At 41.0% G+C, this 19,638-nt stretch overlaps 1 protein-coding gene across 1 annotated transcript in view; it reads left to right on the top strand.

Moving 5' to 3' along the window:
- LOC147734858 (snaclec bitiscetin subunit alpha-like) overlaps positions 1-12,174 on the top strand; it is an 82,019-nt gene extending 69,845 nt beyond the window's left edge. Inside the window, exons 5-6 of the mRNA XM_086952511.1 lie at positions 8,746-8,821; positions 12,156-12,174. Coding sequence (XP_086808637.1) covers positions 8,746-8,821; positions 12,156-12,174 — 95 coding nt within the window. The remainder of the gene's footprint in view (positions 1-8,745; positions 8,822-12,155) is intronic.
- Positions 12,175-19,638: the final 7,464 nt, after the last annotated feature.

The raw sequence follows: 19,638 nt of genomic DNA, 5'->3' as shown, positions 1-19,638 counted from the left end.
TCGTGACCCATTGATTCACAGTCCGAGTTTTGAGTGATGTCACTGACCTAGTCATGAGTGATTTAATATGTGACGTCATCAGCAGTGCATTGCGGTCGCGCGAGTTATAGTTAGCTGAACTAACTATAGCGGGGGAATTTCAAAGGTTTTGTATGAGTGAAATGTCCACCTAACTATAACATGTGTGAAACCTATGGATTTTTCAGTGAATTTGCAAGGTTTTATCAATGCTAATTCCTAACTATAACGTGTGTGAAACCAATGGTTTTTTAAGTGAATTTCAAAGATTTTTAAAATGCTAATTTCCGTATCAATTTTTATATTTTTTAAATATTTGTTTTTCCACAAACTGCCTTTGTATCAAATCAAATCAATTACGCTTTATTCGATTTGCAAATACAAAATCATAAAAGCATGCATTTAAGAACAACATGATAAAAAAGGCCAATGCATATATAAAAAAGTACATTAAAAAGTAACTAAAAGTGTTTCAATACATTAGATATTTAAAATTAGCTTGTTTGAAAGTGATGGCAGGATTCTCAGGAAGTCTGCGGTTGAGCACTGTATCAGATAGAACAATTGGCCAATTTATCTTAACAATGGATTTCAGTTTTCTTTCCTCACTGCTAAAGGTTGTTATTAGCCATGGGCATTCATTAGAAATGTTGGATTGAACTATAACATCAGATGTTTCTGCTACAGCATCTACAACATTACTCATTTTAAATAAGCTATCTCTAGATCTAAGTTTAGCTTTATTGATAGCTTGTTGTAAAATATTTTCCGTATAGCCACGTGCCTTAAATCGTAAAATCCTAGCATTAAGACAGAGATCAAAATCATGTGGAGAACTGCAGATCCTTTTTAGTCTCAAAATCTTAACCGTACGGAATGCTAGATATACGGTTCTTTGGATGCATACTAGTAGCATGAAGAGTTGTATTTCCGGCGGTGGATTTTCTATGTAAAGTAGACTTGATAATTGCATTTTCAATATATACTTCTACATCTAAGAACTCTATTCTGTTTCTATTTATATGAGATGTGAAGTGTAAATTGAGGGAGTTTTGGTTAATGTCTTCCATGAAATTCAAAGCATGCTGTTCATCTCCTCTCCACAGGATAAAAATATCATCTATGTATCGGAGGTAACAACCAATATTATCATCTACCCTATGTTTGTGTTCGGTGGCTAGGACCTGTTCCTCCCACCAGCCAACGTGTAAACACGCATAGCTGGAGGAGAAACAGGATCCCATTGCTTCTCCCCTCACTTGTTTAAACAAGTCTTTACCAAATACAAAGAAATTGTTATTAAGGCACCATTCAATAAGATGGACAATCATGTTGTTATGTTCATGGTATTCAATACTCCGATTCGATAAAAAGTGCTTAATAGCTGAAAGCCCTAGGGAGTGATTGATACTAGTATAGAGCGACTCTACATCTAATGTTATTAAGAGCATATTGGAATTCCATTTTAGACCTTGTATTTTTCTTAGAAAATCACTTGTATCGCGTACATAGCTAGGCAATGTCTTAACAAAGTCTTGTAGAAAATAATCAACGTATTCTCCTACATGTTCTCCCATACTGTTAATGGCAGATATGATCGGTCTGCCGGGAGTTGGACTTATTAGCTTATGTACTTTAGGAATTAAATAGAGAGTGGGCAGGACCGGAAATTCTATATTCATGAACTTAAATTCTTCAAGAGAAATCAAGCCTTCCCTGCGCCATTGTCCCAACATCTTTTGTAGAGCTTTTGCGTATTCTCCTTGATTCGTTATTTCATAACAACTGTCATTTAATTGTCTATTGGCTTCCTGTATATAGTCTTTTTTGGGCCAAATAAGAAGGTTGCCACCTTTGTCAGAGTTCTTAACTACAATTTTGTTGAGTCTTCAAGTTTTTTCATCAATTTAGCATATTCCTGTGTCATATGTAGATTTTCCTTTCTCTTTTTGATGTTAATAGTTCGATACAGCTTCTTGATATCATTAGTCACGCACTCATGAAATACATCGATGGAATCTTTAGGCATCATAGGTATGAAGCTGGATTTGGTTTTGAAGGGGCTCATGCCAGCACCTTTTTGGTGTATGTCGATTTTATTTAATCTGGCCAAGTCAACATCAGATTCAGATGATTGTGTTCCAGTGGAATCTTTCAGGTCATGCATAGTCAATAACATGTGGGCATCTGAAGATAAAAGAGTAGCCTTCTGTGTTTGTTCACATTTGTCTATCTCTTTATTTGTTACGGATTCAACTGTATCCTTGGCAGTTTTCAAGGCAAAATATTTTTTCAATTTAAGTTTTTGGATGAAACAAAAAACATCTACTCGTGTCATTGCATAGTTAAGGCTTTGAATGGGACAGTAGTTTAGTCCAAGAGACAGCAGTGCTTTGCTTAGGGTCACTGCAGATAAATTAATTATAGTTTTATCTACTATTGCCTGTTGCCCCAAGTGCTTTTTTCTTCTTTTTTTGCTGATTTTTGTTTGCACTTGTGTCTCCTTTCTTTTCTCCTTTTGTTTCTTCTTTGTTTGTATGTTGACTTGTTAATCTCGGTCTTAATGTTTGGATTCTGTCCTCCACTAAAAAATCCAGCTCTTCTTCGAAATATAGGGGCCTATTACGATTACGGTTTTTCCGCATCCTCCGGGCCGGCAGAAGCCAACGCCGGCCCAGAGGATGCGGAAAAACCGCAGCGGACCCACCAAAGACCCACCGCCACATTAGGATGGCTGGTGGGTCCTGGTTTCCGTCCGCAGCTTTTCCGCGGCGGTTGGCTTATAACCGCAGCGGAAGAGCTCTAATATGGTGACGGTGTCTCTCAGACACCGTCAACCATATTAGGATGGGCTGTTAAAAATGCTTTTCCGCGGCGGGTTTTCCGCCGTGGAAAAGCATGTGTAACTTCACTGCGGGGGCCGGTTGCGGGCCCCCTGGGTGAAGGGAGGGTGGGGGGTGCACATGGGGGGTACCTATGGTACCCCCCTGCATTTGTATGCAGTAATCGGCAGGCACCGCATGGTGCCTGCCGCTTTCTGCATACAAATGCAATGTATGCATTTTTACTATTGCGGCGGATGCAGCTTGAAGCCGCACCCGCTGCAAGTGGCGGTCACATCCAAATTGCACAGGAGGGAACTCCGCAGGCCATGCGGAGGTTCCCTCCTACTCTATGGTGGCGGACGGACTCAGGTCTGTCCGCCATCATAATAATTATTGTTTGCTGATGGAAAAGATCAGATTCACAGCTGGAATCGAGTCAATACTGGAAAGGTCTTCATTTTCATTGGTTCTAATATCAGTATTGTTACTTGTGGAAACATCTCTGATGGTGCAATACATATATATATATATATATATATATATATATATATATATATATATATATATATATATATATATATATATATATTCACTGAAAAAACCATAGGTTTAAGGCACGTTATAGTTAGGAATTAGCATTTAAAAAACATTTGAAATTCACTGAAAAAACCATAGGTTTCACCCATGTTATAGTTAGCTGGACATTTCTCTCATACAAAACTATTGAAATTCCTCCGTTATAGTTAGTTCAGCTAACTATAACTCGCTGCCTGTGAAAACAAATGTTGTGCATTTCACTGCATTACGTGGCAGGCACTGCACTGTGCCTGCCACTTGGTGCAGTGAAAAGTGCACCCAGACCCCCCCCAACACAATGGGGGCCCGCAACGGGCCCCCAAACAAATCCCCACCAGTCTTTCCATACGGGAGAAATCCAGCTCCGCCATGCAGGCCAGAGGGTGGATGGCTACGGTGGAAAAGCGGAAGAGGGATTTTCAGACCGCTGCTTCACCACTGCAATCATAAACTGACTGGCAGTTTTCAAGGTGACGGTCGCAGTGCGAAGGTCAATACCGCCCACCATCGTAATAGGCCCGAAAGTTGGCAAGCGCAAGCAAGGAAAATCTTACCCCAAACCATCTCCTAGCAACACAGGCGGTTGCAGATGCCCGTGAACGCTTGAATTGAAAAACCTTCCATTCAAGTTGAGAAAGCTGCTGCTCGAGTAGACTATCTACTCAAGCAGCAGAGAGAAGCAGCACCCTCTTACGCTGTGTATGGTGTCGTTCACACTGATTTTCCAGTACAGGACAGATACCCGGCACTACAAATCAGTACAAACCACACAGCCTATTGCACTCCGCCGCTTGCAGGACTCCGTGTTGCACAGCAGAGTTTTTGGGTCACTTTGCGGAGTTCTGTCTAGACCTACTATCCTTGTCAGGGATTAGCTTATCACACTCATTGCCGACAGCACAGGGTACTATGAGTTCCTCTGTGGCATTGGATGGTAGATAAGGGAGAAGTGTAGCACAGCAGTCAGAGCAGCTGACTCCAGAGCGCCGGGCTCTGCCGCCAATCCCTGGTAGCCGGTAAATGTATGTATACTTGTAAAGCGCACTGTTACCCCATCACTCGGGGCATCCTGGCACTGTATACCGCTGGGGAACCCGTCCTGGCTTTCCCTGTGAGAGGGCACCCCCAAGGTGAAGCCAGGCATCCCCGGCGCTGATAGGGCCATTGTGGAGATTAAGCAAGCTATTGCCCAGAGTTGCAGAGTGGGACCCATGGTTAGGGTAGGCACCTAGGCAAGAATTGTCGAGTCCACGGACATTTGGCCCGATTCACAGAACTAACTTAAGACAAAATCCTAAACTTACTACTTTTGGTATTCACAGAAGTTAGGATTTTGTCTTAAAACAGACTTAAGACAGACTTAAGACAGACTTAAAGTTAGGATTCTGTCTTAAGTCTGTCTGTCTGCCGCGTCGGGAATTGAACCCTGGTCCCGAGCCGACCTCTGCTTCAGGGTCTGCCGCTTCTAACCAGTGAGCCACACTTCTCCAAGTCAGCTCATTATGGGGTACCCTCATTAGGGGGTACCCTGTGGAATGCTTAGAAGTTAAAATAAGATGCAGATTCATTAAAAGGTCTAAATTGTCAGATTAGCTGATACGCTAGTCTTGTACAGCAGTAACTATATCATTGATCCCTAGACTTTGTTGGCACTTTGGTCCAAAGTATTGTGATGCAGCATCTGAAGCGGCATCCGGAGTCATGTTCACCTTTTCCCTGTCATACGTAGAGTCGCTTTGGGAGACTGAGCGATTGAGTTCATAGATTTCAGTTGAGCCCTGCCGTAACAGTCTGAAAGGGATGAATACCAGCAGAGTGATTTGGGATTTCACCCAAAACTAGCTTTGTTGCTGACTCAATTACTGGCTTTGGGTTTATGATAAATCCTTAATCTACAGTGGGATGTGTTGTGCTAAGTCTTAGGTGGACTGACATGATGGTTTAGGTTCAAGCTAGGTTTTAATGGACTTCTACTTAAATTGTGAGGAATTTAATCACACCAATTTAGACTAGTTAAATACATGGGACTAACCCCCTTAGGAAATGTCATAGTGTAATAGTGTAATTTAGGCATGAGGATGATGGGAGAAAATGAGAGAGAGGAAGAACTTGATTGTGCAATGAAAAAGAGACTATAGAATGGTTAGGATGCTGGGGTACTTTGTCTACCTGCCCGCGTAAGTGGGACTTTATTTGAAACTTCAAAGGGCAGTTTGTTGTCCAGGGCATTGATCTTTGCTCCTCGCTGAATTAGGTTTAGGAGGATCATCTTTTGAGCAGCGTTGTGAGGCTCTCCACCCAACAATATTGTCAAGTGTATGCTGGCTTGTTTTCATCTGAGATTCCTTGGAATCCTGAGAGCCCTGTATGGCCGATACAATCTGCTGTGCCCCGACAAGATGCAGTGCCTCCAAATATACTGGTGATAGGAAGTGATAAAAAGGCAAAGGGAAGGCACAGAGATAACCTCTACAGCTTTAAGCTTCCATGCCACTAAAGCTACTATGCAGATGGAGAATAATCTTGATGTTAAAGACAAGTGAATAGGTGAAGAGAAGAAAAGGCTGCTTTATTATATTTCATTCTGCACTGTATTGGGCCTTTCTCTCTGTATCGGGTCTGGCTCAGGGCAGCTCGAGTCAGTTCAACCCCTGAGCCTGTGCCTCTGTGTGGGGAGGATGCAGGGATGATTACATAGTGCTTTCCAGCTGGAAAGTAGCTAATAGGCAACGGATGAAACATGCTGCAGACAGTCCCAACAGGGGCTGTCCTTGACTAACAAGGCTCTGTACCTGTCCCACCCCATCTCATTCATCAGGGTCAGCCTCACCACGTCTTACTTCACCGCACTTTTCTCATTTATCTTAGCACAACTCCTCAACAGAGTAATAATTGCTGCCACACACGTCTGCATAAAGACACCTACATGTCCCTGCCACTTTGACCTTTGACCCCTGGTGGCTACCATGAGGATCATGAACCGTGGAAAGCAGGGGCAAAGAAATGACAGCTTGGGTATGGGTGTGGCATGGTATGACACAGTGGTGGCTGATTCCCAGGGTCAGATTGGTAAGGCGGGCACTTGGGCCATGGACTTGTGGTTGAGTTGCGGCTGTGGGTGGGTTACTGGTGGAAGATAGGCCTCTATTAGCTCCTTTTCCAAAGGGGGCAGAAGTGTCATTCCTAGTCTCTTGTTGGGCCGAACCATTAATGTATGCAGAGTGAGCAGGGGCAGGAGGTCTTACTTATATTCAGCAGTGGTTCACCATTTTACACTGATCAGTGCACAGAGTCCTGGCAACATTTACATATTTTTAAGTCTCACGGAGGTCAAGAAAACATGTATTTGTTAGAGAACTCACCCTCCTTCTTTTCATAATACTTAAAACACTGAAGCAGTGAATTGTAAAAAGGTGCAATACGCAAATGTGGGCCAATTAGTTTTAAGGGTGATTGGACCTATTTTGTATCCCAATCCAACCCTGTTCATACAAGGCGTCCCTTCCTTTGTCATGCTGACCAGGGTCTCTCCAGCTTGTGGAGATACCCCACCCTCCTAACCAGCCCAACTTTTGGCATCATGGTCAGCTGAAACATGAGTAAGCAGTGTGTCCCATCTCATCCTGGGCCAACCCTAAGGTGCCCTGACCTGAAGTAACCTCCATTTCTTTAGAGGATTCTAGCCAATAGTATTAGGGATATGCCCCCTCCCCAGTGGGAGTGGACATACAAAGGGTGTAGGTACCCTAAAGGTAAGTAGCCCATTGGGTACTACCATCTAACCCTTGCAATGCACCTAAATTGAGTATTTAGGGGCGCCCCGGAACCTTAATCCTCAGTTTACCGATGACCTATGAAGAAGAGGACAAATAAGAGCCGTGCAGCAAAAATAAGAGTGAGGACACCAACTGACTTGGCCCCAGCCCTACCGGTCTGTCCGATGTCCTTTTAGAACTTGCTAAAGAAGAGCTGCTTGCCCCGCAGTCCAGCAACCACTGAAACGCTTCGAGGACTGCTTGCCTTCTTAAAAGACTCCTAATCTCTCATGAACAGTGGACCTGTCCAGAAGAAAAACAACTTTAAAGACAAAGTGCTCTACCTTCTGATCATCGAAACTAACTACCTCCGCACCTGACGCCCACAGCCCGAGTTCCAATGGCCCACCAGGTGAGCAAAGGTTTCCCAGTAATTTAGAGCAAGAGTTCACAATGGATTGCCCCCGTCGCACTCCACGTCGATGCTTGCAGACTCTGCACGATGACCCCCCCAACTTCAGCTGCACCAATAGGCTGATTTCCAATGCCAAAGGACACCCCTGTACCTGGTGTTCTGATGCTCCAGCACACCCCAATCTACCTGTGCAGCTGTGGGTTTCTTTCGTCCAGCCTCTTGATCTGAGCCTAAAGCCTTTTTCCCACTTCCCTCATGGTTTAGATTCGGTGCCTGATACTGTTTTGGCACTCTGCACCCGGCATACACAGAGCTGCTGAGGTTGTAAGGTTGGTACTGTCTTGTGGCCCCCCATGCTTATTTTAACCCCTAGAGACTGGGATAGCAAACGGTGCTACATAGCTACAAGTCGTACCACCTCCATTGTCCACCATTTCCATTGGCACCAGACCCCCAGTTTGATCTCTATACCCGGCCACCCCAGTGCCACTGGTGGTGCAGTGAGGTCACTTATCAGAACCTTGCCTGGAACTGATTTATCATCCACAAATTCAATATTGTAAATTTTTTACTTACCTACATATTGCTGATTTTGTTTCCTCCCATAGCACAACACGACATTGATGGAAAAATTAACTGTGTCTACTTTTTACATTGAAACACAGTGATATTGTAAAACATATTTTACTGCAAAAAAGTTTAATTGGTTCTATTAAATAAATGTACTAAAAGTTATATTTTCACAAATCATTGGCATCGGATTTAGTCAATGAGTGTGTGTAATCATTTCTTGTCTGTGTGTGTACAAAAAATGTTTAGCACTGCCTTCTGATAAGCCTAACTGTTTGCCCATATTATCAGTATTATCTACTTTAGCCTCTGTAAAGACTCTGGGGATCCACTGGACTCTGTGCACATTCTTCCTTACTTTATCATAGTATATACATAGCCAGATTCCCACAATAACTATGACTACCCAATGACACTGAACTGGTTATTATATATGTATAAATGTGTATAGGCAAAGGTGAATTTTTTTTTAAAAAAAGTAAGTTCATATAAACAAAAAAATAGGAGCAAAATAATTTCTTTAAAAAGCAGAACTTTAAATGCTTTTGGTTGCAATGTCAATAACATATTTTCCGCCTTTAAATAGGACATGTGACCTGGAATGATTACCCACTAAATGGCTATACATTCCCTTTTGTCTGCAAATATTATCTGGGCAATCGGTAAGTCTTCCTTCTTCTCCAAAATTTTCGGAAAACAATTATTTACATTGAAACATTTTTCATTGCAGCTGTAATCCCTTTATTTATCATGCATTTTATAGTGAAATACTAACTATTGATTACTGTTACTACCTAAAGGTAACAAACATCGTAAAAACTGTTGTTGACTTTGCTTCTTTGGTTCTTTTTCTGTTTGCCGTAAATCCTGTGGCACATTAGACTATCAACAAAGTAATCCATTCCATGGTATTGCAGCATATTTTTTCGGACAATTGAGATATTTTCAACAAATATGACTTCCTCCTCCGTAGCATGCACACTTGTTGTGTGTTATTAGCAGTAACAAAAATATATTTACATTCATAACAGCCCAAGTTCTTCAAAAATTAGGGGCCATATTATCAAGCCCCAGCGATAAATATCGCTAAGCGCACTTAGTGCTAGGATAATTATCGCCGGGTAGCGTGGATTTTTATCACTGAGATAGCGTGCTATTAGCAACGCTTATCTCAGAAGTGATAAATATTCTCGCGCTAACTGCCAAATGAGAGATTATTGATGGAAAACCAACGATAATCTCCCAAAGTTTGGCTTTAGCTTGATGATAGGGGCTCACAAACTTAGCCATGATATCCACCTTCCATAGGATATCATGGCTAAGTCAGGAAAATACCAGGTGTAAAAAAAGCAGCGCTAACCGCGGTAAGCGATGCTTTTTTTCTTCACTAACAGGGTTAGCGATATCCTTGATAATAAGAGAAATGTCGTTTAACAACGTTTCTCATATTATTTTTCTCTGGAACGCCCCCTTTGCATCTCATTAGAGATGCAAAGGGAAGCATAGAGAAAAAGGGTGCTAACATTCGAATTTGCGTGTTACCACCCTGTTAATTTTATCTTCTCTTTCTTGGCTTTTAAAGCCAAAAAAGCAGAGATAAATCCCTTGATAATATGCCCCATAATGTCTAAAGATTCCACCTCCAGATTCAACATTAAGAGGAGCTGCATAATTGGAGAAAAAAAACATTGGGCTGCACTTGATTACAAACAATGCAACAGATGTCGGCATATTTAACATTTTATGTGTTAATTGGGAGGAAACGTTTTTTTCACTTTTTCACTTTATATTAGAACATTTTACATGTTGGGTGCTCCTATGAAGACAATGGAGTGCTCTAGGCTTCTAATGGCCAGTGAAAGCCAGGAGCATCAATATTCCAATTTTTGTTCACAGCTGGAGCCCAAGGGGACTTCAACCCCCTTAGGATCAGTGGGGCCTTCGTTTTTACAATTTGATAAATTACAAAATCCTGCCCTCTAGGCAGAATGTCCGAATAACCTTAGAGTGCTCCGTTGAGTGCTCCGCCAGCCATTAAAGGTTCATTAAAGGTCTGATCACTTGTTAAAGGCCATTGCTTTTGGCTCTGGCCTTTAGCGCTGGAGCGGACCTTTAATGGCCAGTAGAGCCCACAACAGCAGACTATAAGCTATAATAGACTAGGGGGACGGTTCACATACAAAGTTTCATTCAGAAATGGTTCCCTTATGGGGTGGAGTATCACATCTCCTTTGGTAGCATTTTTCATATCTGACATAGCCAGGTTGGAGGGACATTGTAGTTTTATACACTAACAAAGACAATTTATCAAATTATGATTGCTCCCGCTATTTTATAACCGCAGGTTACACATAGGGAATAAATGAGAAGTCTTTGGTTGCTAAAGCTGATTTGCCAGAACTTGCATTCACTTGAAAAACCTTTAGGTGGATCTGTTACAAGTTGTCACTTTATCTCATCCTCATCAGCAACATTTTATAATGAACTGGTATGGTGTTTTTAATAGAATCAAATTTCTGAAAGTTAAGCAATAAATTGCACTTTTGGCTGTAAGTCTCTGGCTTCTAACAATTTGCTGCTGTAAATTGTTACATCAGGTCAGCAGCAGGAGGCCATTTTCTTACTCGGTTTCAAACCAACGGCACTATTCAAATTTTCCATGGGCAATTTATTTCCATGTATGAAAGATCACTCTATACTTGATTTCACCTGGGTATATTACTGGTTAGAACATTTATGAAAAAATGGCAAAGATACTGAAAGTGCTTGCAAACAAAAAGGAGAAGAAAGCCTGCTTCATTTTATGTTGCTTTGTGTCACATCTTTATCAGCAAGGAAAAAAAATCTTCGGCCACTATTTGTTGAGTAACAACATAAGGCATTGTAAAACAACAATGACATTTTGACTGCAGCCAACTAGCAAGTCTGTCTATAGGCAGGTGGCCGAATATATTTCGTTATCCTGGAGATTAATAAGGGTCTCCATTTAAAGCAGACACGCTGGATCAAGTCCTATAAAGAACGCACATCAAGGAAGGAAAAAGAGGATCAAGAACAAACCCTGTGCAGAAGGTGCTTCCCATGGAACTAATATGTATAATGTTTTAATAGTCATGGTTCGGTGATATAGAACTTATTCGTAAATGGTAATGATTTCGCACAATAGATATATGGTGTATTTTAGGCTGATTCGGACAAGTTTGCCTTAGGGCTACTAGTATGTTAGTGTTCATTTCAAATCCTTCTGCTATCATTTATTTTATTTAGAGGTGATGAATTGATGATCAAACTACTGGACAGCAGAAACTCAGGGCAGTTCATACACAATCTGAGCGTGGTAGTACAATATTTACAAGCAATTAGGCAGTTAATTTTCATAATCAGTTATCCTCAGCATTTGCCAAGGTATACTGTATAACAAAGCCCTAATGTAACAATCCTGCTTATCCTAAATGTATTAATTTTGTGGATTTTTTTATAAGTGTGATAGTATTTATTTTGAAGCTGTATGCTAATTATTATTTTAATTCAATATGATGAACTGTTGAACAAAGGACTGGATTCAGGCACTTGGCACTTTACTGGTCACATTGCCTTGCGACATAAGTTCGTTGATTTTAAATATATTATTTTCATGGATTTTTACTGTCTTTTAATGTTTTATGGCTTATATTTATATGCTAAAACAATGCAAGTTACTCATCTACTTTACATAAAGATCCCACACAGGATTCATATAATTCACTGATAGTATTCCACTATTAATACCGTCTTTGGTGGCATAATGCTATTAAAATTTTCACAACATTTTGCAAATAGGTAAGGACAAATAATTATCTCAATAACAGTGATTATAATAATATAACATGTTTTCAAAGGAGGATAACTAGTCTTATTGTTACCAGGCTAGGTAATATGTTTATTTCATATCTTGAAACTTGTGGGTCTATGTTTGATCTTCTACATTGATCTGACATGATGTGCTTTTTCTTATAGGCTCTGCGGAAGTGACTGACCGCTGATATGCGCATAAGTCAAATCAAGGAAAGAAGTAACAATCATTCAAGATTCTCATCAAAATACACACATTTTTGGAATATGCATGCAACTTTAAACGAAATGCCTGATGTTTCCATACATCTGCCTCTATTTCAGTACACTTTAGCACAAAAAAGCCGTGATAGGCACATGTTTCTCTTGTCTTTAAATACGTTTATAACATTAACACGTTTATAAATGCTGTGTGCTTGTCAATAAGAAGAATCTTGGTGAATTTATAATCTTTCTCTGAAATTTGAATATATTTTAAAATATGACTATTTGTCATGCGTGCTTTCCTTTTTAACACATTTTCATCAGTTATGCCAGTTTCTCTGACACCACACATACTCTGCCCACTCCATTGACCCCAACACTCAACTCTCCATCCCTCACACCCTCTCACTTTACTACTCACATCCATTCACTTTTCTCACTGCAAAGAAGGACGTTACATCCGGGTGATTCGACTGGGTCATTCACTCCTCTGGATAATTCTTAGTCAACTCTGCATTTTACGTCCAGGTAGAAATTAAATGTCTATTAGGCTGAGCTATTCTCATCCCTGTTTGCAAGTTAAATCTGGGTGAACCTGCCTGAGATAATAAACATTCAGATAACTTTAGACAAAAGAAGGTGGCTGGGTGATGCGGGGAACACAATTGAATACAAGTACACTGACGTCACAATCATTTAAATGCAGACAGTAATGGGTGCTCGAAAGGGAGAAGAGTCACCAATTCCTCTTCTGTAGGAACAAGTTCAAAACATATGCAAAATGTTAAGGACTCACAAAATAATTCAATGCAGAGCGCCATCATAAGTATTCCACCAAAGTCCTTTACTCTCATATAGCGTTTAAGAAGTCTTTGGCATTTCCTAGCCAACACACGTTTTGTCTATGCTGTAAATACACCAGCATACTTCATCAGGACAATTACAAAAACATTTACTGTTCCCTAGGTAACATTGCCTAATTACCACAAGTGAAAAAAGTGAACAAAAATTTACATGCATAGGTTCCAAGAGGATCAATAAAAAAGGAGAATGCAACGTAGATTATAGTTTATTAATTAAATGATGATTATCACATACCAATAAGAGTCCCAGAAAAAACAAAACAAGGAAAGTATAAAAAGGGGTAAAGAATATTGATGATAAGGAGAGCTCAATATATATCACCATAGGAGAGATAAACTAGTGTGGGGTCTGGTCACCTAGCATCAATTCAGCAATACATGTATATAGTCCCAAAGTTCTCAAAATTACAGTCATCAATTATCTCAAATGTATAACATTCAATGAATCACTCAAGAAAAACAGTCAGACTACTATTGTGTAAAGAGTTTCTTTATAAAATATGGGCTCACCTAATATCCAATCAGCAGTATATATATGTATGTATTTCTCAAAATGCATAACATCTGTTTGTCCAGTATCTGCAATGCATAGTATAAAATGCAGTGACTCAAAATTACCCCCATGATGTTGATATTAATTATATCTAGGGCACAACATCCAAACCAGTAGGTCGCGCTTGTGTTAATATATTATCACGGGGAATAACGGGCAAAGCTACATGTGAAATGTATACACAATATAAATAGTTGCTTTTAAGCAATGTTGACCATCATCTTATTGCGTGAATAAATACATCACAACCGTCAGTTACACACTATACATGATGTACAGAGTTGCAGCATATTCGCAAAGTCATTCTGGTTGATTGATGCACAGTTGTAAAATAAAGGGCGTACAAATAACATAACGTAGTGTGCTTCAACATAAACTATTCAACTGCACAATGATGTAAAGGCACATTATAATCAATCAGACGTGGGGTCACTGATGAGAAATGTTCATCCGATTCGAATGCAATGCAGCAGTTCTATTTGGTAGCAAAATCTTAGCTAAACCTAATAGACACACTTACTGACGGAGAGTGCTCCAGTCATCTTGGACCTCTATTCATAATGGTTAAAGAAGGGACTACTCATGTGCCTCATGTGTTGTCTTTTCGAAGATGGACTATTTGCCAACTGACTTGTTCATATATTGTAGTTGTATCACCAGATCCTGCCAAACTTCAGCGTTGCTGCCAATTCCCACGCCAAGATGCTATTGGGTATACGTGCACTTCACAAATCTATAAATCAAATCAATTCTCTACGATACAGAAAGTGTAGTTGCCATCTTGAAGGAGGATTTGTAGTATTGTCCTTAGAACATCATAAGTTAGCAAAAAGAATCACCACATTTGAGTTATTTATACAATAAACCATGCACATGCTTCAATAAGAGCAAGATTCCGATTGATATGTGTCAATTAGGGGTGTGTGAAAAATTCCGCTCTGCCGGCAAAGTTCGTAGAGTTTTGCCTTCTCCGTGCAGATTGCAGAGTTCCAAATGAGTAACAGAATGATGGATTCCACCCAGATCTCTTGACTAGGGGTGAGTGGTTGAAAAGTTTCAGCACTCCATCCATCATCTTGTTGTGTTTGTTATGTTCGCACTACGTGGCCAAGGGTATTTCGAGATGTGGATCTCTTGCTGACTGTGCCAATAGGTTCAAGCTAGCCTGGCTGAGGAGGGGTGGTACCCCAAAACCAGTCCCAGAAGCCCTGTTTCCAGACCAGGGAGGACCTGGCCTGGCCGTTCAGGCTTAACTGTTCCCATGAGGAGCAGAGTCAAGACAGATTTGCAGATGGCCAAACTGGGGTGGCATAGTGAGCAAAAGTATGATGGTCTTTTGACTGGGGGTGAGTGGTTACAAGTTTCAGCTCTCCGTCCATCATCTTGCATTTGCTATGTTTGCCCTAAGTGGCTAAGGGTGTGCCCAGCCATGGGTCTTTTCCTCCCTGTGCCACTGGATTCAAGCTGCAAAAAGAACAATTGAAGGAAAGAATGTAGAACAATGTCATACATACACCCAAGTACAGAGATCTGGGTACATCGTTTTTTTGCTCACCCTGCCATTCCAGTTTGGACTCAGCTATATGCAAATCAGTCTTGACCCTGCGCCCAATGGGAACAGCCCAGCCCAAAATGCCAAGTCGGGTCCTCCCTGGACTGGAAACAGGCATTCTGGGACTGGTTTTGGGGTACCACCCCTCATCAGCCAGGATAGCTTGACTCCAGTTGCATGGAGAGCATGGTACCCATGTCTGGGCATACCCGTCCCACTCGGGGTGACAAATGCAAAGAGAATAATTGATGGACAGAATGCAGGACAATGTTATACCATCAAACCAGTACGGAGATCGTGGCCGAAATCCATAACTTTTTTTCTCACCATGCCATTACAGTTTGGACCCAGCCATATGCAAATCACTCTTGACCGTGCACCCAATGGGAACAGTTCAGCCCGAACTGCCAAGCCAGGTCCTCCCTGGACTGGAAACAAGCATCCTAGGACCGGTTTCGGGGTTTCACCCCTCATCAGCCAGGATAGCTTGAATCAAGTGGCATGGAGAGTGCGGGACCCACATCTGGGCATACCCGTCCCACTCAAGGTGACAACGCCAAAAAGAGCAGTTGATGGACAGATTCAAGCTAGCATGGCTGATGAGGGGTGATACCCCAAGACTGGTCCCAGGATGCTTGTTCCCACCCAAGGAGCAACTGGCCTGGCAGTTTTGGGCAGGATTGTTCCCATAAGGAGCAAGGTCAAGACTGATTTGACGGAAGTCTGCATTGGATTATTTTGGGAGTGCATGAAATTTTGCTTCTGATTCAGATAACTTGCATCAGTTATAAGGATAGAGTAACTATGAGCAACTTCTGCATCTTACATTTGGATGGTCTAACTGGGGACATGAAGCCTTAGAAATGCTTATTTGTTTCTAAATTTTACCTATTGGTGAGGCAGTATTAGACAAAAAAAATTCTCAGCTGCCTCTGCTTTCTAGATCTGTATTGGCCTTACATAGTTAGTAGGCATGGGCAAGCATTTGCCACATTTACATTTTTTATCTTGGGGGTAACATGCTAGTGTAATAGGCATCAGTTGCAGTATTATGGATGAGTGTTTCTATGTGCCTCTGAAACTTAGTGCTGGATGGATCTGTCTAAGGTATTCACTCCTTGTTGAAGCTAGCTGGGACGCTTGACCTAAGCAGTTGTAAGTCACATCTGGGCCTACATGTGTGTTGAGTCTGCAAAGGTATAAGCCCTGAATAATTCTCAGTTGCCTCTGCATAGAACAACTTGGTGTTCATGATTGAGGTAGTCAGTCCAGGGTGAATGATGGGTTGGGAACTAGGCATCCTAATTCAAAGACACTTCAGCATCTCAATATTTGGTATATGTTAAAGAGAAATTTGCAAGCATCAATGGAATAAAGCCACCTTAATAATTCCCTAACACTATGTATCTTTGTAGAGGTGATCCTGTATCTTATTCAACACATCAAAAATGTCAACTGTTAAACCAGTTTACATTCAGAAAATACAAAGCATTCCCTTCTGGTAAGCTTTTAAAAATTGCGGCTGATTGTTGGATCCCGTACTGATGCACTACTATGTAGGGAAGCCCTTGTTCAGTCCTCAAGCGGGTCCTTTCCCGACACCTTATTTTCTATGGACTTTGCAGTTTCTCTTCCACATTGGCATCATTGAGTGTTTAGCCAGCCTCATTGGTTAAACCTTGTATTTATAGCAGTTATAAGAATGCCTCTTTGGTGACAGCAGTGTTCAGTGCAAAAATGTACTTTAGGCCAATAAAGTAAATATCACTAGTGGTAAAAGGTCCGGGCCCATGAATTCTAGACCTGTCCCAGAGAAACACTCCAATGGTTCTTTTTTTTGCTGCATGAAAGCATTAAGGGGAGAGAAGTCATAGGTGACAATTAGCCAATAATTCTCCTTGACACATAATACTCACGGACAAATACTTAAGGTTAATTAATTACAAAGCCACAAATAACTGCACATAAAGATACCTCAACTTAAGGGTATATAAATACAAAGGAATTAGCATGAAGCCAAATCAGCGTAAGCAATTTAGACGGTGAAGCATGAGCAGAAAAATGAGTTAAAGATGTAAAATACAGAAAATCAGGAAGCATGAGTCCAAATTTCCCTGCATCGAGGATTGGCAAGTGAAAAGCATTGATTCTATCCCTACTCTTATGCTAAGATGACATACATACATAAGCATTTTCAAGAGGAAGCATAAAAGGTGTGCGTGGAGTATTCCTAAGAAGTATCTCCCCCATAATAGGTCAAGCAGCATAAAACAACCATCACAAAGATATAGCTTGCTTGGTATGCTCTCTCTCCAAAGGCAAGGAATAAGTGGGTCTTTTTCCCTTATTCCAACTATCAGTTATCAACAGGTAGCATTCCCATAATACATTTTGAATCACGTCATCCACTCTTGGCACAGTCCTGAATATTCTTTTCCACAATGTCGACTGCTTACCTTTCTTGCAACAATTTGTCCTTGATTCCCAGACCTGCTCCTGCATGAATTGTAACATCCTTCCTTTATCGACCAAAGTCACTGGATTGGAACTTCTTGTCTCCTTTCCTAGGTTGTGAAACAAAGACATTATCCTGCCTAAAAGAGCACTTCTGCACCTGCTGTACAAAACGTGAGAAAGATCAAAATCCACAGCACACATGAAATTCAGCTATCAATTCTAAACAAGAGTTGTCAGTGACTACGAATTTCAGCTAACATAAGAAGGCGCCATGCAAGCTTTACAAATTCACATAAACCTTAATGCATTTCCAACTAATACATTTGACCTCTTGTGCTCTTGCCACATTTTCGTGCTGTGCGGGCAAAATAGAGAGTGGGTGGGGTTCGGACAGCCCCCGGCCGTCGTTAACACATGCCGTCCGTGACGCATGATGGCTGGGGACCGTCTGCAGCACGCAAGGGGTTAACTAAATATGAAATGTGAGAATTAATAACACACTTAGTACACGGCTAATTGCCAGTTTCACAACACAAGTTCTCCATGTTAATGTTTCCACTAGTTACATTCATTTTCCAAGTTAATTCTCTATATGATATTAGTCAATAACCTAAAATCTATCACAGATTCATGTTAATCAATTTCACAGCTCTAGCATATTATGTTAATACAGTGGATGATTATATGCTGGTGCACTCTGCACATGAATATGATACACCCCTACAAATGAAATGAGATGTCCACTCCATTAGTGCACCCCTCTGATGACAATGAGTCATCATAAAACACTAAAAGGCATCCCTGCAGAGTAAACCGATGTAAGCCAATGTCGTAACTAATCTCCTCTGTCTGAACTCATCCATTTGCTTCAAATTTTCATAATAACGGTCCTGCAGTCCTGCCATCCTTCTCTCTCTTTCCCTTAAGTAGTTCTCCACTTCCCATGCATTGTGCCACTTAAATGCCCTTCTCATCCCTATCAAGATATGATACATATTATACGAATTAATATGGGCTTCAAGATGTATCCAAAGTTCCACTTCCTAGGTTTGCGAACCATCTCCCCACTGCACCAAATCCTTTTTTAATCTTATCCCAAACTCTTCCAGCTACCAAATCCTGTATTTCATGCTGTATATGAGTGATATCACAAATGATTCCCCTCAGGTCTTTCCTTCTATCAGGGATATAAGTAAAACACTGTTAGACCTTCAGCATCTGACAGACTCCACCTTCTTATGCAAGTAACACACCTAATGTAAGCCGGTTGTGTATCACTATCAGAATTATTGAGACCATCTCTCTAACTATGAGCAGACCGAGCCTATCCACTATGGTAGACAGCCTTCTAATCTTGATGTCATTCAGTACCACTCACAAACTAGGTATCATCGCTCCAAATATTTCTGCCCCTACCTCACCTGCACAAAAGTCATGTTTTTCCCTTCTGTTCGGTTTTTCTTTCAGATTCTCCAAATCCTCCACATGCGCTGTCTTTGGAAATACAATTGCCACATAACAAGTAGCTTGCTCTACTAAGGCTTTCTCAGATTCTAATGTACCCTCCTTTGAGGCAGCAATGGTACGTGTGGATGTCCCATGTACCCGTATCCATGTTAATCACTTTTGTGGTTCAATTAAAATTAACACTGTAAAGATTACAGCTATTACTGTATTGATAGCCAGGGGCAGAGTCAGCACAAGGGACGAGAAACCGTACCGCATGGTATAATACCAGAAGCGACTCTGGGGTCCCCTGTTGAAGTGCGAAGCTTGCACATAAAAGCATGGGAATTCCGAATGCTATTTTGAACCGCACACAAATGGTGTGAGTGAGAACTTTCAAATCATTTTGTTTATGTTTGTTTTTTCATTTGTCTCTTGTCCTGACGAAAGCTCCTTAGACCCTTTTGGGCCCTGCGAGCTGAAACATGTCGACACACCTTTTTAAAAAGATATGGTAGCTCAATAACTCGACTACCCACATATCACAACCTTTTTTAACAATAGTGCCTAGCT

The sequence above is a fragment of the Lissotriton vulgaris genome, chromosome 1_2 (genome assembly GCF_964263255.1).
Source record: "Lissotriton vulgaris chromosome 1_2, aLisVul1.2, whole genome shotgun sequence".
Classification (NCBI taxonomy): domain Eukaryota; kingdom Metazoa; phylum Chordata; class Amphibia; order Caudata; family Salamandridae; genus Lissotriton; species Lissotriton vulgaris.
The sequence above is the reverse complement of the archived record's forward strand: the minus strand, read 5'-3'. Positions and strand labels throughout refer to the sequence as shown.